This window comes from Lottia gigantea (genome assembly GCF_000327385.1).
Source record: "Lottia gigantea unplaced genomic scaffold LOTGIsca_35, whole genome shotgun sequence".
In the NCBI taxonomy this organism is placed as follows: Eukaryota; Metazoa; Mollusca; class Gastropoda; family Lottiidae; genus Lottia; species Lottia gigantea.
This window is the reverse complement of record NW_008709190.1, coordinates 919,256-944,234: the sequence shown is the minus strand read 5'-3', so window position 1 is coordinate 944,234 and position 24,979 is coordinate 919,256. Positions and strand designations below refer to the sequence as shown.

The following is a 24,979-nucleotide window of genomic DNA, read 5'->3' as shown; positions in this document are numbered from 1 at the left end:
CTAAATATTAGCAAAGAAAGTCATTATTCAAGGATAAGAACTTTGGTTCTTGAGGATCCTTCTCCGGAATACCCGTACCAATTTAAGACTGGATATAGCTACAAAAAGGTAATATCGTTGGTGACCTCTTAAAACCTTGTATTACGATATATGATGACAAATAAGGTGTTTAATAATACAGTATACGAGGCTTTTTGTTTTCATCCACAGAAAAAGGAACATTGAACCTCGTATAATACGTTTATATATGTGTTTTTTAATTGGTGTTTTTTACAATCATGCTAGGAATAAGAGGTTTTGATCACAAGATCTGCGCTTTTCAAGCTTTCAAACGGTACCAAAAGTCAAAATGACCAATAAATATGGCATATACAAGGTTTCAAACAGTCACCCATGATATACTTCATTTTGGAATTGTCTTTAAAGTTTTGAGTAAAAATCAGGTATAAAAGCACACTTCCTATCACACATCTTGTAAAATAATAACAAACAGAAAATAAGTATTAAAAGTATATATGATGACTTCTTTGGAAGCATTGACTTAGTTTTGACTATTTTTCACTTATACACGTAAACCTTCACACCACATGAAAAAATATAAGTTCTGACCGGCAGAACTGTGAGTCAAGATATGTCTTGTATTTCAAAAACGTTTTGATAACACACTTCACAGACTTTCCAAATCTTCAATTCTTGATGGAATCTTTCTCAACTACTTTTATTGTGGCTGGATGATAGAGGAACAGATAGTCAACATTCCATGATAACAAGTCTTAAATTAAAACTTGACTAAATATGACTTCTCTGACTTTTGTGTTTAATTAAGTGTCAGGGCATTTAATTTCTTCCATAATTCCTCCCCATCTGAGTCTAAATTTCTTACTTCTCCATTCCACTGTGGGATTACAATGAGCACAACATATCAAATATATGAAAGACATTTCATTCAATATCCATCCAACTAAAAATTCAAACTTTGAATATTGCAATGGTCCACCCTATAATAGAGAAAATAATTTCATGTTAAATATGAAATCTGTAAAATCATTAAGGAATTATTCAAAGGCAGTTTTGGAACCAGCTCTTTGCCTTTCCTGCACAGGGGTTTCAGAGTAGAATTCTTTGGAATCTAAGTTACGAGTGATATAATTCATGTACATTGCTTCAAAATGTACTAAAACAAAAAAAAACACACTAAACTCAGTGGTAGTGGAAAGCTAAGTCGATAACAAGTTGGATTGTTGTCTACTAGGCAATTAGGTTCAGTTAGTTACCCTCAAGGTAAGATAATTTCTGATGCCTGTACCAGTGCTTTCGAGAGTTGGCTTTCACTCCCTAACATAAAATGATTGCTTAAATGCTCTTCAATGTTTTACTCTATGTATGGGTAAAATCTGAACAACAAAGATAAAAGATAAATACCTGAATAATTTTCGCTAGTATATAGTCTAACAAAAACCATACTAATACATGAACAAGAAAAAATACTGATGATGTCCAATCAAATAAATAAGATACAGCCCAACTTGATAAAGCTCCTAACAACATACATTGAAATATTGGTTCAAATACAATAATAGTAGGAATTGTAGCAATCCGTAGTTTTGTCCACCTGAAACAAAGGTATAGAAAAATCTTATAATTCTGAAAATACTAGTTTCATTGTTAAATTTGTCTCTCTTAAATATGCAATGCCAATGTCCACTACAATTTTGTCAAATATAAGCTATAAGCTGTATATTTTCATGTACTCAAGTTCTAAACTAAAGCGTTTTTTCTTGAAATCAAAGAAAAATTTAAAACATGACAAAGAATTATTACCTTATCAGACGGGCATGAAAATGAGGTATAGAATAATGACCGGAATTTTGTTTGGCTGTTTCAGAACTAATTTTCACCTTCCAGCCCCTGAAATATAATCATCATTCTGTCTAATCATTCCAATCTAAATAATTACTATGATCACTCTTAAAGATTAAAAGCAAATGTATTTCTTTCCATTTCTAAAGTGTATTGAAAACAGAAGTCTAGCTGACAAAAACCACCTTGATCTATATCAACAAAGACCTACTGTATAATCCACACAACTCCCTTCATTTAAAAAAAATCTTTATTAGACAGGTTCATCATTTTTGGGGGTTGATTTGGGTCTTGATTATTTGTAAATAGTACTAGAAATGTACAAATATTGCATAATTCCATCAAACATGCTTCAATGTAGGAATTTCTCTTTCTTTTTCTATTGAAGAGTCTCAAGGAAAGACAGTCATCATTTTGACTTTCTAACATGGATTTGAAGGCTCAAATTTCAATGGTGAGCTGTGATCACTAGTATTGATTAACATAGCTAAAAAAATAACAGCTTCTAAGACTAAGGTAGGATTGGTCAAACGTATGGTGAACCTGTCTCTTTACGAATATTCAATGTAAAAATTAAACGTACCTATCAAGAAAAGCTTGAGCTAATAAATAATCTTCAGCTAAATATTCTCCAAAAGCTACTAGTCCTCCAGCTTCATCTACAACATGTTTTCTCATCAAACATGACATACCAGTTGTACAATTTATACCCAGAAAATTAGCACATAAATACATCTTGGCATGTTGGGTACCAAAAAATACCTGAAAATGAAAAATGTTCTCTTTAGTACTTAGAACTTTTTGGGTTCACATTTTATTGTACTGATACACAGCTGGGTGGTGGCTGAGGTGGGGCCAGACAACTGAAAAATTTGGATGACCTGAATGATTTGAGTGGACTTGTTGAGTAACAAACTTGAGTCACCCTTCAAAAATGTTGGCCCCCATGAGACCCTGGGCTAGCTATGGGTCTGGTACACCAATATAAAGTGAATGAGGTTAATTGATAACCAAAATAGTTTTTGGTTCAGTATACCCATCTTCATGAAACAGATCCTGCTTGGCAACCAGTATTCTCACTTAAAACAATCCATTTTATTACTATATGGAGGAAAATTTACCTTTTCAAAATGTGAAGCAAAACCTTTTCTTTCGCTTATATATGGCATTTGATGTACCATTCCTACATTTTCTTTTAAATTAACTACCATATCTTCTAGTGTATCTTCAGCCACTAAAATATCAAACAAATACATTCATATTGTTTCTTGGCACCTTATTGGGCTAGTGAGGGTTCTATGACTCTATTTTAACATCAGGTATCAAATAGTCCTAAATGTTTTATTTCGTACTATTTCCTTTTTCAGCCTCTAGTAACTGCTAACAGTGTGGAGAAATCTGTACAGAATACAGAATAGCAAACAGTTACACTTTATTTTGTTGAATTATATTTTTCAAGAACTGACGCTTCTGGTCATAAAGATTTAGCTGTTGAATAGCCTTCTTGCTGTACCTAATATATTCAACAGAGTGGCGGGGCCATCTGTATGTAAAATGTGAAATTCTAAAGGGAGATTACTCTTTTTGTACAATTGATGGTAAACCAAATTTTACTGATTATTTTATGTTAATCGATTTCCAGCTAAAAATATTATATATCAATAAAAATCATGGTCACACATTATCATTTCAAAATTTGCTTAATATGATTAGGGACATTTTCGGTTTAGATTTGTAGACTTCACTTAATTTCTAGACATTCTAAGACTATAATTACTATTTTGAAGCTGATGCTACAATTCACATTTTCTTTTTGACCAATTAAAGTATGAAACACAATAGATTACAGAAGAATGAATGACAGTTATTATGTCAAGGTGAACTGTGCTGATATCTTGATGTATTGATAGGTTATCTTGATTTATTTTCCTGTATCAATCATGTCAATAGTGAACCTTATCTTAATAAACTAGTTTAACCACAAATATAAAGTTCACCATTAAATTTGATCGTTTAGTGAGTCAAATATCAGATAAGTTAACTCTGACCTTTTTTCTTTTTTTTTTGTTCTTTTTGTCACACCAAACGGTCTATTTCTCAAAAATCAAATTAAAGAATTAAAAAAAAACATTCAAATATATGCCAACCATTTGCATCTATTTTCAGCAAAGAGGAAATATGGTATCAATTTAAATAATGAGTTTTTTTTTTTTTATCAGATTTATATCAAGTAAAATTATCAACATTTCTTGTCCTAGATATGATAAGATATGATATGTGAGAAGAATTTCAAATACAGAGCAAAAATAATGACATTTATACACTTTTGAATTATGTCAACGGCGTTATATTTTTCAGCATTTATCAATAATTACTTAGTTTAATGAATTTATCATCATATACAGGGATTCTGTTGTTCAGATATGACACCAGGCAAAGTCAACTGATAATAATATAATTTCATTGGCCAAGTTTGAGACTTTAAATTTTATGTCCATTCTAAAAGGTAGAATCCCATTTGATTTCATCAATAAATAATAACAAAAATGTGATAAAATAGGAATTGAAAATACTTACTTTTAATTCCACTGTCTGATATAAGTATTAAATCATATTGAGCAGCATCATAACCTACTATCATATTATTAATCTTTGGATTAACACCTACTATTCTACCTCCTACAATAAATATAATATAAACATCATTTTCAATCTATAACATGACATTCATAACATTTGTTATTTATCATTATTCCACCCATAATAAAATAATATGAAATGTGAATTAGAATACCTTTATAATGGTTAGATTAAGAATTATAAAAGAAAATCATTGTAAAGAGGTTTTCTCTAATTTGTATGTATCGGGGACACTGATAGCATCAATGTGCACCATTTCAAGTTTCAAAATATTTAGTTTTAGTGGAATTGCAGGAAACGCAGATGTCTGATTGAAAATTGGAATGGTGCAAATTGATGATATCAGTGTCCCTGATATACATACAACATTTAGAAAACATTCCCTTTATAGTATCTTTAAGCTGATAGAATTCTTTTGTTATTCTACCTGGTCATAATATATTCAAAATACTGAGTTTTTTCCATGAATTTCTGAAAGTTTGTTTTTAACTGTCCAGTTATTTATTTTTAATGTTTGAGTGCCGAAATCAAATTGGCTCATCATTCTATTCACAGACTTAAAAAAAACAAAATTTTGACATTACTTTTTTATTTCCCTGAAGAACACCAGTCAGCTTAAATTAAGCTCTCTGAGTGGTTAGAAACAAATATCTCGACAATTGTATCTCTTTATGACATGTTCTAAAGTTCTATCCCATTCACAGAAATCAAGAGTCAGCCCTGACAAGCATTGAAATAAAATTGAATGCTAATTTATTGACATGAAAAATTCTTGGCATCCATTTTCTCTCTTTCCTCTTTTTGGCATTAATTATTCAGTCTATAGTTCATTACATTGATCAAGAGATTATCAATGACTGTATACTAGTATAGTACTATTTACTATGAATATTAACTAGTAACTGGGCTATATAGCCATCAGTAATCTGTCACATTAACTGAAGACATAGTGTAGACATATTTGATTAGATGAAAAATTTGGCAATTGATAAATGAGACACAAACTAGACTTTGTCTGTGTTTCTGATAATGACATTCAGATTCCTATAGACACTTGAAATGTCTGACAATATAAGACATCACATTTCAACCTCATAGGTTTGATCACTTAGTTGATGGCCAAGAACCATACCTTGCTAGATCTTAACTATTCTATGAGGCTACAACAAATATTTGGGTGAGGGGCCAGGAATGAATTGGTGCTGGGGCCCAGATTTTGTATTCAGAAAATTCGAAGAATTAAAGGTCCAGAAAACTAATTTCTGACAATTTTGAGGCGCCAAAAAATCTATATCTTTTTGATCTTGTACAAAGACAGTGTAAATGCATTGAACTGAAGAAGGTTTTGCTGGGGCTTAATTCTCACTTGCTGGGGCCCAGGCTCCATGGACCCCACCCTAATGATGGGGCTGGCTATATCTAAATTTCAAACTTTTAAAACAAATTTTTTCTAATACTTTTTTTCAAAAATTTGCCATAAGGCAATTGCCCATTCAACTACATGTAGTTACATCAATGCCTTGTAATCTGATGTGATTAGTTTTCAAAGGATATAGTTACACATTTTTTGCCCTTGTAATATCATTGCTCATTGCCTCATGATGACTTTTTAATTGAGTATATAACTATTGTCCTTAAAACTAAGAATCCAAAGTGTGTAGTGAAAAGAGAAAAATATTCATGGTAATGTCAGGAGATTTGAAGAAGTCATAATAAATCTGTTAACATTCTTAGTCAACTCTTGCCAATTTCTTCCATATGAAAAACGAGGCCAGACAATGTCAAATTATTTCACTAGGGTCATGTGAAGAGGACTTTATCAAATTAATTCAGATTTACAATTTCTACTCTGCAATGTAAACCAACCAATAAATCTCTGATTCTCTAGCAATACCTAACTATGAACTTAAAGGGGAATTCGCTCTTTTTTTTGGAGGTGGAAAAAATTATTAAGCCCAACACCAAAACTTGTGGAATTTTCGTACATTTCTACTACTTCTGAAGACTATTTACATATAGAGACACATCAAGATAGCCCACCTATCCCTTTAACAATTAGTACTCTCCGTTTATAATTAGCCCATTTAAAGCAAATTCAGTCTGATCATGTAGATACACAGATATAAATACTATATAATATGAATAATAAATATATAATATTTTCTGGTATAATTTACAACTTTTTGATAATGAAAATTTTGCATATTACCCCTATAAATAGAGGATTTTGTGCAATATTCAGCCCACTCATACTAAATTTTCAAAGACTTTGTCATGGTCAGCATGACTTTTGCCAAAATACATGTCAATACAAAATGGAACTTTGGATTTTTGACAGTTTTTTCTTTTGTAATATGAATGAATTGAAAATAGAACAACATATATTGATTAACACTACCATATTTAATAAAGAAGTTATAACTCAAGGAAATATCTGTGATAATACACATTGTAGAACTGTGAATTACTGCAGTTATATTTCTCACTTATTGATTTATTACAGACAGAAAATCTGATAGAAAATTCAATATAGTAGGCTAGAAATATTGCATGTTTTGTTCAAACAGCTTGCATTCTCACATCTGTTTGCCATTTTTAGCACATTCAATTTTTGAAATTGTGCAAGTTTTCCAATAAATAACAAAAAGAAATGAATGTTTTACATCCTACTCTTCTATGACAAATTGGGTTCATGAAGATGGGCAACCTCATGCAGTATGCAATGAGGGAAATTTTGCCAGGACAGCCGCATTAGCCTGCTTTTTCAACTGTCAAGGGATCATCCTGCACATCCTGTAGCCTACTAGACACTTTTTCCATGTCAGTCCCTCCAACCTGCATCAATTACAGGGGAAAAACCTGGTTGAAAATATGAAGGTATCTCGACCTATGCCAGGATTGAACCTAACTCACTGAGACATCAATTAGAAAAAAGTATATATAACTTAAGGGTTAATATAAAATTATTGCATAAAATCAATTCGATTTACTGAAAATTGTAATTCCATTAAGTGTTTATCAACTGTACCGTACTTTAAGTATAAAAGTGTTCCAGAATTAATGAAGTAGAGAGAAATAAGTAGAGAATAAAGGAAATGAAACAACATGACTCTGTCTGATAATAAAGGTATTTACTGTCTCATAGCTTCCTATTATTGATGAATAATGATACATGAAGACTTATCAAACCATTCTTTTATAGTGCATGCAAGTATTCAATTACCATGATTACTGGCACGCTATCATTACTTTATAGATGAGATCACAGTAGATTTCAAACTCTAATTATCTTTCATGCTAAGGTAGAAAAAATTCTCATAGAGAAGGATTAAGTTTCCAATAACACTGTCATGTACCTGATTGGTTATGCCATGCTGTAAAGATGTTTTCAAAAATTGTTTATGTTAATTGGGGACACTGATAGCATCAATTTGCATTTAGCATCTAAATTTTCAATCAGGTATCTGTGGTTCTTGCAATTCCACTAAAACTAAGTGTTCGATGATGTTCCTGGTAATGTGAAGAAATGGTTAACTTCTTGTAATGCCTCCAGTTTATTTGCTTATGCTTTGAAATTTGTTCAATAATTGCAAAGGGCCTTATGCGATGAAGCATATTTTGCGATTAGTGACGTCAGCAAACAGTTAGTTTTAGTAGAATGGCACAAACCTCAGACGTCCAATACAAAATTGAAATGGTGCAAATTGATGCTATGAGTGTCCCCAATACAGATACTTTTTTTTTTACAAAACCTTTTTACAATCCCTTTAATAATTCTTCGTTTAGATATAAAAAGAACATTATGACACAGATTTTTAATGAAAACTACACCAGAATTATCATTTAACATACTATTACAATGATTTATTTATAAATCACATTCATTTATTAAGTTGGTAAAACTCATGTTATTAACATTACCTGTTGTGAAATCTCTACAGTTTCTCAACCCTGTGATGGAGAACTATTACTACATTGTAAATTTCATCCCAAAATACATAATGTACAAATGTTATGGCCACTTACCTATAAAAATCTGACTTTTGATTTTTGGATATTTTTTAATTAAGCTTTGAACTATCATTATAGCTGCATCACTCTCATCTTGTATACAAAATAATAACTCATACTGAAAAGCAAAAAAAAATTGTTATTAGAAATGCATTATCAAGTTTAAAAATAGAATTCTTAATCTTATCATTGTCAATTTTCTGCTTTTAGATGGATTCATAGGAGAATCTGGTATAATATTCTGTATATAATGTTCCACCTGATATGTAGCTTTATACTTGAATTTCACTGTCATGTAATGACACCATGACAGATCAAAGGTTTCTTATTAATAACAACATCTCCTGTGTGTATGAAGGACAGAATGATAGGAAAGTAAATGGGTACTGGTTTTGCAAACGATATTGATTAGGTTGTATTTGACCAAATATCATATGTATATGTATGTATGGAATTATGATTCAAAAGAAACATTTATATTTTACAACGGCAACATCTTATATTCTTGAGGATTTTATCAACTAGTCTATTCCAAACCTCTTGGAATTGACTTTTCCTATAACAACCTTGAATTCCCTGCATCTAGTCTATGCATATCTCTATGTATATACGTATCTTAAAATCTATCATAGTTTTATGTGTACATACAAATAAATTATATGTATAGTAAAATACATATTAAATTATCTAGCCTACTACATTATTTTATATAATTATCAGTTTTCACAATAACATTTCCTCAAAAACATTATATACATTGTCTAGTTGTCAGGTTTATTGGTTGACCAGGGCAACATGAAGATATGAAAGCCTCCTGATGAGTAAAAAGTTGAACTATTTATCAAATACATGTATAGTTAGTAGGAAGTGAAATATCATCCACCTTATTAATACAGTATAACAATAGATATTAACCACTTTTTAATAGTATAGGTCACATAGATTTTAACATCCTTATTAAAGTTTAACCTTTAACAACTAATTTCATTAACAGATATAGTACCTAGGTTATCATAGGTTATCATTTTGAACTAAATTAAAGTTGAATTGTCCAGAAATATTATTATGACAACCTTTTTTTCTGAAAAAACTTGATGTCTCTTTTTCCAATTAAAGACCATGGTTTGCTATTTTCAAGTGTTAATTTGAGTCTTGAATATATGTAACTAGTCTTCAGAAAGTACTAGTACTAGAACTGAATGAAAATACACATAATCACTTCAAATTTACCTCAAATTAGAAATTTCACTATCTATTTCTATATGAGCATTTTCTACATATGGCATACTCTCAAGAAAAGACGAGTTGTCATTTTACCTTTGATAAATGGATATCAATGATCAAATATCGATGGTAAACTGTGAACACTACAACTGATTAGCTTAGCTAATAAAATCCTGTTTCTGAGACTAAGTTACTATTGGTCCAAAGGATGGCGAACCTGTCCCTTTAAGGCAGATCATTTTTACCTCATGATAAACTGGACATTGGTTTAATTCTCTTTCTCAAAAGTAATGAATGTAAACAAAATAAAAATCTTTTAAACAGATAATTGGACAGTTGTATAACTTATATATAAATATTTAAATAATTTCACTACCAATTGTATATGAAAAACCCATTTGATTTCATGTCAAACAAAGAGCTAAGATAGTTTCGAAAATATGCAGCCAGGTTTTTTGATTTGTCACAATATTTGTCAAGTGCAATATGGTCAAAACAGCTATATAATTAGTCAATGGAGGTGGCCTTAAAGTAATAACGAATACTAAATGAGTTAAAAATTGAGTTGGTGGTATATATTAATTAGAATAAATCAGTACAATACTAACAATGAATATAAATTAATAGTAAATACAAATATATAGCACTAAAAACTAAACTTCAGTAACAGATGTTCTCAAATTAATCGATGTCAAATTAAAATCATTTCATTTATAATTAATCTTTTTCAATATTTTGAAACATTTATTTAATACATATTAACTGGCTACCGCTATTACATAAATATAAATATTAATAATTTATATTGAGCAACAGATGGATTTTAGTTTTCAATATACAATTCTATAGAACAGGTTCTGAGTATGTTTGACTCTATCGGAATTTTTCCCTTTTAAACTGTCTGAGTAATAATACCTAACAAAGAAAGCTTATGATGTGATGCCTTAAAAATTGCAGCCAGTAACATCTCAGGGATATCAGTTTATTAACATGTTCATTGAAATCGATATTTATAACTTATCTAATTGATTCTACAAAAGCCATGTTTGAAAACTATATCAAACACAAGTTAGACCATATCTATTGGTGTACTGTCAATACCATTAATCTTGTCTCAAAGACTAAAAGAACCAGACTATGTTCGTCATCAGAGCACTGGTATAACTGATACATTTTTACCTGATTTAACCTAATAATTTAACAACAGAATTCCTACATAATTAATGAAAATAAATCTAGTAATCTAAGTCAAAAAACGCTTCAAAATATCAAGCATTTTCTCATAATTACCTTAAGTTTTATGGATAATTATTTAATTTTACGGAGTGATTTATAGACGGACTCTATTGTATAGTTTTAACACTATTCAAGTCCGCTGATATTGATTAAGACTAATTTTTGATTTGAGATTTTTGTGAGGAAGGCGCATAAATTTAAGCTTGAAATCTCAGTAGGTGTTCTAGGTTTTATCAAAATCATATCTATCTATTAAGATTTGTCTTATCACAATATACAAATTGGAGAGACTAACAGAGCAATAATATATACTAATATCATCAAGATGAACTTCACACACTTGATATTTCATCTTCAATCTGTCTGAAAATTTCAAGTGTTGTCATGGCCACCAGACAAGGATCATTTGAATCAACAATAATGATAGTTCAATCATAAATATATTCAACATACTCATACATCAAATCTATCATTCATTAAGAGAAGCTTATTCACAAGAAGTCAACCATATAAAGGAAACCTTGTCCAAAATTGAAGTAATATGTTTTATGCAGCAACCCTATATGCCTGTGCCTGTGCTCTCGTAACATCATAAACAAAAAATGTTTCCAACTAAAATTCGTAAAAAACAAACTGTCAAACCGTTTTTCAGTCTCTGGTTCTGAAAAATTAACAAAAACTTCTAATTTAATGATATTTTGAATGCTTTAATGACAGAAATTTAAAAAAAAAAAAATCTATAAATCAGACTTCTGAATCTAACAAAGATTTAGATCTCATTTTAGAATGATAAAAGATGTTGGCTTTGACGAAAATCATCATGATTTCAAGCCTTCGTTAGATAGCAATTTAAGCTCCTATAGCTTAGGAATAATACAGCACTGATTCTAGTCACCCTTCATTAGGTACAATACCAACACTAAAACCAAGTATTCAGTCTAATGGTTTAATATAAACTTATACAGCACCAGTATGGTTTATCTTGTAAGGTGATAAGTACAGTATGTGGTTTATTGTAAGGTACTAAGTGCCTTAACATAGGAATGGTAAATCACAATGGTGCTTCACATCAGTTGACCATTAATTAATCTTGTAGACTACAGTAGATTCATTCTGGAAACAATGCTCTAACAGTCTTATCAAAATCAGACCAAACTTTCGTTCCGTTTTTATATTGGTTTATATATATAATTATTTATTATATATAATGTTCAATCAAACAAGTTTGAAACAGGGTTCAGAGCGCATTCCACGTGTGGTGCAATAATAGTTGGTGCAAAATGGCGAACGAAGGAAATAGATGGGAAAAGACAGGATCTCTCCAAATGATGGTCTTGATAATGACTACATGTATGAGCATGTATAGAGTTGATTGAATAAGAAATTTGACATCCCAAAAATATTTCATGATTTTACAATATATCTATTTGTCTGGTTCATCATCAACATTTTATATTTCTATGTGTTTAATAATTTACAAATTCTTACAATCCCTACCAAGATGACCAGTAAATGAGTATTAGACATTCTCTACTGGCATGAGTAATGTTTCTATGTAGAGATGGCATACTGACTTCTATAACTATCTAGTATAAGAAGGTATGATATTTTAACAGCTGACATATACTATGTATTAAATACCTACCAGACATCACTGTGGTATGTTTAGTAGATAAATTATTGCCAAACCTCTCTAGAGTGTTAGTCTGTTTCTTTTCTACAAACTTTTCCTATTACTACCTACATATGATTTTATTTATGGCAAAGATGTCTACATGCTTTTAATAATTGATTTAAAAATCAAACTCAGAGCATTGAACCTTTAGAATATCTTTAAAATTCTTATATTTATGTCTTGAAGTAACATAAAGCATTTTTAAAGTTTTTACTAACATGAAATTCACTGTAACGTTGTGATTCAAATTTTAAAAATTTATTACTTGTCTATTATACTTTATTCAAACTTGTAATTCAAACTTCAACTACAATGTCATTGCTAATATGTAACATATTGTATCAGGAAATGAAAATGTGAACTATGAATTATGATATCACTAACAGAATGTATGTACAAACATCTGGTAATAAGGAATGTACTTTAACCGACTTTTTTCCAGATTCAAATTCAAAATTTTCAACATATTATCATGTTTCCAGGCATGAAAATACAGCAGCCAGGAGTAATAACATAGCTTGCCAGGCAAGGTAATATACGCCCACTGGCAGCTTTGACTTAAAATAAAAATATTTGGCAGTACAGCAACAATTACCAGTATGAAATATTCAACCTTCAGACATACACTTCTTTTGAACCTTTTGAGGCGATACTGAATAATATTACCAAGTTTCATCAAAATCTGTCAAGAATTGGGCCTTCTAGAGTGTTTTCAGGCCAAAACTTGAACATGTTTTTAAGAATAAGAGCAATAACTCATACTAAATAAGACTATGTTCTAGTCACCATCTATATACTTTTCGATTTTTCTGATTTTCATTAGGATTTATCATTGGGCTATTACCGATGGACGATAGACGGACATGGGTGACGACAATATATGCCCCCATTTCATTTAGTTTTAGTAGCTGCCCGATTCACATTAATTTACAAGCTTAGATGTAGGAAAATGAATGTTCTTTGTGTTTTGTAGAAAAAGTAATTCGTAACAAAATGGATGACCAGATTTCAAATTCTGATCAATCTTAGTCAATAGCCTATTACTTTTTTGACCTTCATCAATTATTTCATCTGGAAAAAAAATTTCCTTGGGGACAGTATCCATTTTCATCCCACACTTTCTGTCACAGTTTTTTCTTGATATAGAAGAATGATGGATTATCTTATAAAGGATAGTCCTAACAATATTGTAATCAAATCCATTATCAGCTCACTATTAACACTCATCTTGTGAAAAATCTAATTATCATTAGCATTTTCTTTTTAAATATATATTTATTTCATTGCTCTTCTACATGAAACCAAAAATTAAGTTTTTCATTTAGTTGATACTCTTCATGCGAAGATATTATATTTTCTGCCATAGTTTATGTAGGCTATCAATCCAGAGGAAAAATTCCATTAGCAAAATGAAGTACAAATACTAAAACTTCTTCATCAAGTTAAAACTAAGGGTCAAGCAATCCATTAAACTCTTGGTTAATTGCATTTGATACACTTATAAATTATAATATCATAATCTTAGATGGTCAACTCATAAATCATTCTTATATAACATAATCTTACTCTACCTGACAGCTTCATATTATCTTGTCTGAGCGTAAATGAATGAATGAATGAATGAATGAATGAATGAATGAATGAATGAATGAATGAATGAATGCATTCTTTCATTCATTCATTCATGAATTAATTAATTATCTCAAAATTTTTAACTTTGGCAAAAAATTAATTCGTATATTCTAAATGAGTAAAAAAAAAGACAGTCTCAACTGCTTTAAAAGTGTCAATTTTCATTTGAAGATTCTTGTCAAGTTTAAAATGTTTTTCTGGTTGTAAGAAATGCGAGAATGGGCAAATAATGAAATAGAAATGAACAGTTTAATTATATCACTTTTAAATCTGCATTTGACATTTATTCTAAAAACTCTATTCCTGCTCCTAAATTGTTCTTGACATTTCAATTTGTAGGTAACAATAGTTGATGTTAAATTAACTAGTATCATTTGCAAGAACTCTTAACTCAATTTATAAGATATTTTGTATACTTACATAGTTGGTAGTTCAACGGTTTGAAAAAATGTTTAAAGGGACAGATGTACCATTTTTGAACTATAGTACTTTTAGTCTCAGAAATGATAATTTTTTTAGCTAAGCCAATCAGTATTAGTGTTCACAGTTCATCATCTAAATTTTAGCCTTCAAATCCATGTGTGTCCAGAATTATCCACATTTGAAAGGTTAAATGAAGAGTTGTCTATTTTTGAGACTGCCATATATATAGAAAAGACAACTATAGAAATAGGAAAAGAAATTTCTAGTGTGAAAAATTTTTGACAGAATTATGCGATTTTCCTACATTTCTAGTACTTCTGAAGACTATTTACATATCTTCAAGACTCAAATCAACCCCCTAAAATGGTGCACCAGACCCTTTAAGAGTTGAACTTTTTTTGTTCTAAATTATGAGGAAAAAGGAAGTAAAACAATGAATGATTCTGAATTATAATAATCATGTAAACCGAAATGAAAAATATATGTAATAAACATAAACAACAAGGTCATGATACACTATTTGTATGGTAACAAGACATAACTACACAATTATTTATTACACTAATACCTGTATTACTAATTAGCCTGTATTCTACCTGTCATGTTGACAATAGAAACTACCTTCCTATTGTCACATATAGCCCTCAGCATTATAATAACAACTCAGGTTTATATTGTCTTGTTGTACTATTGGCTGCCCCAGGATATCTGTACATGTTTTAAGATTTTTGTTAAAAAGATTTTTTTGAGTTTTATCAAGTTCTGATCATATCAGATATTACAGTCATAAAAGATTATGTCAGAGTTATCTTTAAAGATCAAAGCAAAGAAAATGTTAAAGTATTACAAAATAATTTGAATTAGCCTAAGGACACAGCCCAGTTCTTTCTGATCTTGCTTGATATTTGCAGCAATATTTCTTTTTTTAAGTAGTACTTAGATAAACAAACAATTTTGGTAGCCGATTCCTGAGTAAAATCTTGAACGTGCCTGTTTGATATTTGTCGCCGATTGGTTTATCATCTGCAAGAGAGCATCATCATCAGATTCACTTTCCTTTCAAATGCATGATCCGCATGATTAACAACAAAGTGGAAAACATGAGTTTTTGTCTTTTTGTGTGCCCACGGCCCATCAGCAAAACAAAAACCCTCGACCAAGAGCCTTTGTGTGCCCACACCATCAGCAATAAGTTATTCTCAATTGGTCAAGAGATTGAAAAGGTGACCTATATAGTCCAAATTAAAAACAAACATGTCAAAATCACTCTTAATCCATCAAATCAAACCACCAAGGGGAGCAATACAAAAATACAGCAATAAATTTGATAAAAATTGAAATATCCAACAGGTCAAAAGTGTTAATGAATGTGATTCATCATTAATTTGGACCATAGCAACATGTAGAAACTATGAATGTGATATCTTAAGGGAAATGATTTAGAACATTTATCAAATTGGCCATCATCAAAGGAATGATTATGAAAACAAACTCTTATCATTGTCTGATGTTGGCCATATGTATGACACCAGTTCCACATCAGAGGTAAATTGAAGCTCCAGAGGGACTTGTACACAAACCTCCATTACTGATAACCAGTGTAAGACAATAGTACTAAGTGTTTTTTGTGAAGTAATGTTTGGTATCCATTTTCCCTATGACCAATAATCATTCAAACATGAGAACCATCAGACATCATTTACATATTCCCATTCATAAATCTATAGTGACTTTCATTCAATAATTGTAACTCATTTGTTTTATATTAGACTGACTGGAGCTACCTATATTGACATTATCTTATTCATTGGCAATTTTCACATGATTACACACCAAACCAAAGGATATTGTGCTTTAAATTATTCTGTGTTGTTCTAAGGGTTTGTAAGGTTATCTAATGAGATGTAGAATGCAATGAGATTTTAGCACAAGATCTATCTTAAAGGTCTATTTCAAAACCAACAATTATGTTACACTATTGGGTGGGCCTAAATCAAGAAAATATCGACCATCAAATGAAAACCACAGACATCATTAATAAACTCTTCCTCCTATTTTCTAGAGATAATCATTGTAATGTAGTTTTTTCCTGTCTCTATTATATCAAATAATAAATAGCCTTATAGAAGAGAAGTTATCCAACAGATCAATACAAAGCTTTATCTTATTGCCTGGAATGTACAATATTGAAACACTAGCAAAGTAGAACAGATTTCTACCTCTTATAGACCTTATAGTCACAGATTTCATGAGGATATCCAATCCTGTTCGAAACTAGTCTATAGCAGACAGTAAGATCATTAAAGTCATTTGTACAGGGAAATTGGTCACCAACAAATGAATATCAAACTCAATTCAACTATTTTCAATTTACAAAATTACAATTACAAAGGTACAATAACAAAACAGTAACGATTGTTGTAAAAAATGTGCTTCAAAAATCTGTAGCACCAGAAACTTGACAAAATATAATAAGAAGGGAAGATGGAATGGTATGATAATATAGGTACCAGTAACTACAAAAAAACCTATTCGTAATGTTTCAGTAGCGTAATCCATAAATAAGAATTTGTCATGTTGATGTATATCAGAATTATTTAAAGTACATTTACTACTTTTAGAAGCAGACAACTTAATTTCAGTAAGAATTGTTGGATATTTCCCAAGAGTCGACTGGATTGCTTGAGGCATTCGATTGTAATTTAATCACTATAATCACTTACTACAGATGAGAAATTACAAGGTAATCAAAGCCTTGATTTCTCATAAAAGACCTTGAGAATGGATTGAGAAGTATCAATTTGAACTTACTTCCTAAGTGAAATTTTCAAAATAAATCTATGATAAGTTTATACAAGCAATTAAATATGCACAGACTTGAACTAATTCAATTTTAAATTTTTTTAAACCGTCAGATATATAAGCCAATAAATGTAGATAACTGGTCAAATTCTGTCATGTTAAAAATCATCCTAAAATAGCCTACTCATTACACAAGTATAAATCAGAAATGAGGCACTTATAGAATTAGAGAGAGCGTTTTAATGAGCTAATCAATGCTTCAAATTATTTCAAATCACATGTACAAGCCAGACATAATCAATTTTTGCCGATAGTGATTGCTTTCTAATATCATTTCCACTTGCAGAGTCATGAAAAATGGAATGGTTATAAATAATACAAAAACAAGAATCAAATATAAAATCAATCTCTTGCAAAAATCTTGAAACAAAGCCTCAAGCCTCTCACTACATTTAACACTTCAGAACGGACACACGTGATTGCATTTCACAGCAATGAAAGGGAGCACTGTGGTAAAGCTCTTTCAAATTGTGAGTACTTGAAGAGATTGTATTCAATGAGGCATGGTGTGATAGAGATCAGTATTGCTGATTACTACACTATTGTAAAGATAATAGGACATCTTGACATTCCTTCAGACAGAACATTTTCAACCTTCAATGTCTGAACTATTTATCAATATATCAGTGTTATCATATGTCATGTCTGATGCTACCAATGAGTTGATGAGGGGATGGGGAGGGGGAATTTGAATGATTGTTGGATATCTTATATTTTAACATCCCAAATATATCCATGTATTTAAACACACTTTATTTGTTTCCTCATCATAATCCAGATTCTAAACAATTTCAAAATTTGTAAATTTGTAAATGAATGAATCTTTGCTGAACTGAAGAAAGTTTTGCTGGGGTTCATTCTCACTTGCTGGGGTCCAGCCCCTACGGACCCCACCCTGAGGGGGGTTGCCCTAAATATGTGTTTGTTTACCATGTGTATGTACAGTAAAACACCTATAAACTATTGTCATAAGTTGAATATTTGTCAGTTCATAGAGCATGAAGTCTTAATCAATGTTTTCAATGATGTATCAATGAATAAATTGATTTTCAATTAAAATTTTAAACCATCAGAATAGTTATTACCATTGAATTTCCTCATTAAAACCCCATTCTATGTGCACTAGACCTAAAACAAATTTGAATACAAACTCACCTGTGGATACTTCATGTTAAAAAAGGTTTCTAAATTTTCAAATAAATGTGGATCTATTCCAACTAATGGTTTTATAATAGAGACACCAGGAAGTTCTTCTGGAGTGGGACTTTTTAATTTGTGGTGTAACTTCCATTTTCTACAATAACCAACAACATAAAAATGTTAATGACAGACATATTTACTATAAATTACTATAAAAATAACATTGTAATATTTTGATATATCACACATTTATATTAAAAAAGTATCATAAAACATGGGCACATGTACAAAAATTTAGTCAACATGATTTTTTTGTTTTAACTTAAATAGAGGCAAGTCATTCATATTCATATCAACCTTGACCTGGATAAAATTATTTTCCAGAAAGAATTGAATTTTTTGACCAATCATACTTTAGGCTCAGAAACTGGAATTTTTTAGCTAAGGCAATCAGTAATAATGTTCAGAGATCACCGTTGAAATTTGAGCCTTCAAACCCATGTGTGTCCAAAATTATCCAGGTTTGAAAGTTAAATAGACGAGTTCTCTATTTATGAGACACTTATAGAAAAGACATCTAGATAGAAATAGAAAAGGGATATTCCCAGTTTGAGATATTATGGAAGGAATTATGTCATTTTCATACATTTCTAGTACTTCTCAAAACTATTTACATATATTCAAGACTAAAATGACACTTGTCCCTTTAATGGAGAGTGGCAATCTGCTTGCTATTTGGACACAATATTTGCATATGGTTTTATTACTTTGACATAAAAACTTGCTGCTCTTTATTATGGAAGCCTACACATGTATCAGAATGAAGCAATAAAGTGACAATGAGTAATAATCAGATTCGTGACCAAAGGTATACTTTATTCTTAAAATAGCTCTGATAATCATAATTCATGAATGAAATTGAATAGTTGGTTGAGTAAACAAGGTAGGCCGAATAGTCATTCAAAATATCATAATATTATGGTGAAACTAAGGATATAAAAGAGCATTGACGTAAATATCCAAAACCTGTAAATTGATACAGTGACTTACAATACTTCAAGACAAATAAGTAAGATATAATTATCAGGGTTTAAAGAAACCTATCACCATGGTAATATAGATGTTAATTTTTCCTGCTGTTATTCAATTTCTTACAGTTGTTTTCATGTGATTAATAAGCCTTCAATACCTAATTACTTGTTTTAATTAATCAATCCAATCTAGCTAATTAAGAAATCAGGCCTAATGGTAATAATATTTCACAACATGAGATTTGAGTGTGCAATAACCAAAACATTTAAATTGACTCTCAAAAAAAAGGGAAGGTGATTTGGGTCTGGCAAATATAGAAGATATATAGAAATCGCATAATTTCTTCAAATATACTTAAGTAAACTACAAATTTCTATTTCTATATATGTCTTTTCTATATATTATGGCAGAGCCTGAAGAAAAGACAAATCGTCATTTTAACTTTCTAACTTGGATGAGTCTGGACACCATTGATTCAAAGGCTTGAATTTCAACAGATAGTTGTGAACACTATTAGTCATTAGCTTAGCTAGATAAATCCTGTTCTGAGATTAAGGTATGATTGGTCAAAAGAATGTGGAATCTATCCCTTAAATGTGCAAAGCAATGCTGGATCAGAACTGTATATTGTATCAGAGTTTGAATCAAGCACGTTGTCTTGTTATATGAGAAATTGGAAAGCCTACCATGGTATCCAAAAACAATATTCACAAAATCATTTCCTTATAGGAATGAAAATATTAGCACCAAGCGAGACACCAATGAAAAAATTATTTTAGAATATAATGCTACAAAAGAGAATTTTAATTGAGATATGTCAGTAATTTTTTAAGGACATTATTATAAAGAGAGAAATGTTTTTATTTTACCTTCAAAATTATAAAACATTAATTAACCAAAAGACATACTTGCGTATGGTAAATGGTAGGCCTATGCAATAAATTTTTTTTTGGAAAATGAAATGAATGGAGTTTTATGTCCTTTATTGTTAAATACCAGAACATTAATTCTTTGGTCAGAGAAGAGTATTGATATTTACACCAGGTGTATACAGAACTTCAGTTTACCCTGTAGTACCTGCATGTGTATGGCTTACCATTTAATATCGGATAATATACTAACATAAATTAACACTTTGTTACATTTTTTTACACTTTGTTTTAAAATGTTGTGTTAAACCGAAATACTAACATCAACCATAATTGCGAAATTCATGTAATCTACTTGTCGAAATTGCGTATAGAGTTCAAAAACAAGGATCTTGTGATTCGGAATAGGTTGAGTAAATGTAACTATATACGCTACAACTCAACTATTTGACATTTCGCCGGTAAAATATGTCAAATATTTACGGTAAGAAAACAGTAAAGTTGAATGAAAAACGATATACATGTAATATAATCCACTTACCCATAAACAATAGCTAATATATGTAAAAACCAATTCACAGACCAACTTATAAAAATTAAAAGAGCTAAACCAAATAACGTGTAATCCAACGGTTCCATTTTTTCCGTCCTCACTGAGTTAGAAATTCCCCACAATGCACTAGTTTCGTCTGATTCACTCATCCTGACCTGACCTAGAAACTTGAAATAAGAGGTCACGGACTGACGCATTTATTTCAAATGAATTATACCGGAGCTATAGTTGCGAGTTGCTAGACATTTTTAATAACAGTTTAATTGCTTAATCTGATTGTTTACTATCGATGTCATTTTGATTTAATGGCATTAGCGTAGATGGCTAATCACCTTGCTTACAAATTAATCGTCAGGTTTTATCGGATTAGTCTAATCAAAGTATTCCATGCCATATCCCATGCCTTATATTACTTGTATCGTCAAAGACATTGAAACTATTATAGATTCGATGATAAATTGCCATGAAGTCCGCTTGTTACACGATATATCAATTGTTTCTTCAAGATCATAATATAAAATATCTATGTTCCTATCCTCCATCAATTACTGGACTTTTTTAACATTTTTAAACGATGAGTTTCGATTAGGGCCAGCGATTGCTACTTTTATTTTTCAATTTTTTTTCCTTTACATAATCCGGTAAATGTTGTTTTCAAGTGGCTGTAGATAAGATTAGTGGATTGTTAGGCTTAAGTTGTTAAGGGGAATATTTTTTCCCCATTGCTCACTGCATTACACAGTCCGTGGTCATTTTCCCACACAGGAGCATACAAATGGAAGAAATTTTTATTTGACCTGTTCAACCATAGACATAGGATATCTATGTGTTCAACCATATCACTTAGCTTATAATACGTCAGAAGTTACTGCCCCTTAACCTGGTTAATCACTGTAAAGCTAGATGTAGGAGAAGACACAAAATAGCATAATTTCAATGGACAACTAAACCTTTCCTTTTTAATAGTCCAGATCTCATGTAGCCATTTATTGTCAACACAGATGGTGCGTCCGATCGAATTTCCTTGCAAAACGCCCCACAATGTACAGGTTTTCAATAATAAAAAAAAACAACCCAAAAATTTATCTTTGTGCAGCCTAGGCCTACATGTGCGTAGGAGCCGAAGAGCACTGTCCCTGAAATAATTGTATAACAATGTACACCAAATTTGTCGCAACATTATTAAATCACCAAAGTCAAACTATCCGGACTACCAGTTTTATCAACTAACAAGTTAGTTGTTGTCTGAATGTAATCATAACATGAAGAGTTATTGCCGTTTGTTTACATGTCAAAATGGGTGAAGGTAGTAAAAACTCTGCAATATGTAAAAAGGTTTGTTGTTATATTTCCAGTCCAGATCCCATTTATAGCCTGAAAAATTGAGAAATGCATAGCATTGGCAAATGATTGTATGCAAAACCTTGAGTTTCAAGGTAGGCTAACAAGGTTTAGCTGGAAACTGGTAACTTAGTAGACCACAGTCCATCCTGCTTCTCGGTCACCTCAGTGACGTCGAAAAGTATTTTTGTTTTTCTGTCATTTCTGTCTATTAAATTAATTTTGTCTTATGTCAAACATGAGGTTTGATAACTAAATATTTAAAAGATGATGAGACATTATCACCAACCTAACCTATCAAGACATTCTTCTAACTCTGTAGGCCTATATCATATAAAATAATAAGATCTAGATCTAGTTTGATCAATGACCATCTGACCATATCAGGCATATGAGCACTTGGGCTCCCCATTCAGATTTTAGAAGGCACTGGTCATGATGGGGGGTGGGGGGGGTCAGTGTCCCCATCCCCCCCCCTTTAGACATTTCTCCCGAGGAAGGATTAGAATACATTTGACACTATTTTGGCAATGAAAGAAGGATACATCCACCCCCCCCCCCCCCCCCACCCCACCCCTTTTCAAAATACACCACTGATACAGCACAATCATTTTCTGGATCTTCTGAAGTGCTGGCTGGCTGTTAGTTCATTATTGCTTAAAATATCTATATTTCAGTTTCCACCAATAATTGAATTAAATGTTGGAGGCATGAAATATTCCACAACACTGTTGACTCTGACTAAAAGAACTGATACTATGTTAGCTGCCATGTTTAGTGGCAATTTTGATATTCAAAAAGACCAAGATGGCCGCTACTTTATTGATGCTGATGGAGAAATGTTTAGTCACATTTTACGTTATATGAGATACGATGAATTACCACCTTATAATCTACGTACCAAAGTATATCAGGATGCCTGTTATTTTGGAATCAGTGACTTGGTTGAAATTCTTGAAAACAGTCCTCCTCTTATCGGCATCAAAATGAAAGAAAAATTTCTGTCGCGAATTCGAGGTTATCACAAATTTTTAAATAATGTGATCAAAAAAGCTACAGAAGTAGAACAGCTGGGTATCACATCACCAATGTCAAAAGTTAGCTTAACTTTAAATAGACGTGCTCTTATAACAGAATATCCTGAATTTGATCAAAATCATGAATGTTTTCAGCAAGTTAAAGACTTTTTTCAAAATGACATTGTAAGAACTTCTAACGTATCTTTTGGACCGTGGGCCATGGATTTTGATGAAGATACAATTATGAAAATATTGATCCATGATTTAACAGAAAAGAAATTTGTGTGTAATTATAACATCCATGGAGTTTGTCATTATAAATGTACAGTTCCGAGACATTTGAGAGCTGAATACGATGGCGAGAAAGTTGTTCAGTGCAATAAACTCTTCTTTACATTGAATTTTCATTGGGAGAAAATGTAACTTCTGTGTAGTTTTTTTTTTTTCATGTTTCAAAAAAGGGAACAATTGAAAAAGGTATCTAATTATTTGCAATAGAAAAAGAAGTGTCTTGAACTAAATTTAATCCAAAGCCTGCCTAGCAGAAAATAAGCCTGTGTCGAGACTGATTAGCTAAGATCAATCAAAACCAGATTCTCCAGAACCGAGAAAACCAAAAAACCAAGATTTATAGTTCATTTCTGACTGTATTCTACACTCCTTAAACATACTCCAATCTTATTGTTCCTATCATAACTGCCTTTTTATTTTAAATTCTTTTATTAAGAGAGGTCAATATTATATAGTTTAATGATTAGATTTTAGGAAAATTTTTGTAACTTTTATTATAGAAAAGTATACAGTTCTGATCTGTGATGTATTGTTATATTATTGTTGTGGGGTTTTAGCTTGTATTGTGTAATATATTATAATATATAAACTTTAATAGAGTAGGCCTTTGTAACCTAGTTATAATTAGTACTTGCTTACAACTGTTAAAGGGATTGTAAAGAGGTTTTCCAAATTTTTTATGTGTATCTGGAACACTGTTAGCATCAATTTGTACTATTCCAATTTTCAATCAGATGTCTGTGGTTCCTGCAATTCCGCTAAAACTAAATGTTTGATGGTGTCACTAATCGCAAATGTGATAAAGTATATTTTGTGATTAGTGAAGTCATCAAAAAGTTAGTTTTAGAGGAATGGCTGGAACTATTGATTGAAAATTGGAATGGTGTTAATTGATACTATCAGTGTCCCCGAAACACGTAAAAAATTTAGAAAACCTTTTTACAATCCCTTTAATATTGTTTCATTTGTTATCTAATATATTATACTGTTTTTTGTATATTTTTCAATTTTTAGATATTATAGTAAGAACATTTTATAGCTTTTAGATTGTGCAGTTCTGATTTTTCATATTTTATACTTCACAAGTTACTTATTGTTATATTCTTGTATATTATATAAATTATTATTTGTAAGTAACTGTTTATATTTTGAATTGACTGTTATGTTATAT

General features: G+C 30.8%; 2 protein-coding genes across 2 annotated transcripts; one reads left to right on the top strand and one right to left on the bottom strand.

The window, feature by feature from the left end:
• Positions 1 to 821: 821 nt before the first annotated feature.
• Positions 822 to 21,243, bottom strand: LOTGIDRAFT_120942 (hypothetical protein; the record flags this gene model as incomplete). Its single annotated transcript, XM_009058672.1, has 9 exons — positions 822 to 998; positions 1,423 to 1,612; positions 1,822 to 1,908; positions 2,444 to 2,622; positions 2,982 to 3,094; positions 4,438 to 4,539; positions 8,527 to 8,629; positions 18,719 to 18,857; positions 21,146 to 21,243. The coding sequence occupies 9 exons, from the start codon at positions 21,241 to 21,243 to the stop codon at positions 822 to 824; spliced, it is 1,188 nt and encodes a 395-aa protein (XP_009056920.1).
• Positions 21,244 to 23,172: 1,929 nt separating this feature from the next.
• LOTGIDRAFT_66799 (hypothetical protein) lies at positions 23,173 to 23,850 on the top strand (the record flags this gene model as incomplete). Its single annotated transcript, XM_009058607.1, has 1 exon — positions 23,173 to 23,850. A coding segment is annotated over one exon (678 nt), but the record flags the coding sequence as incomplete, so codon positions are not given.
• Between the last annotated feature and the right edge of the window lie 1,129 nt (positions 23,851 to 24,979).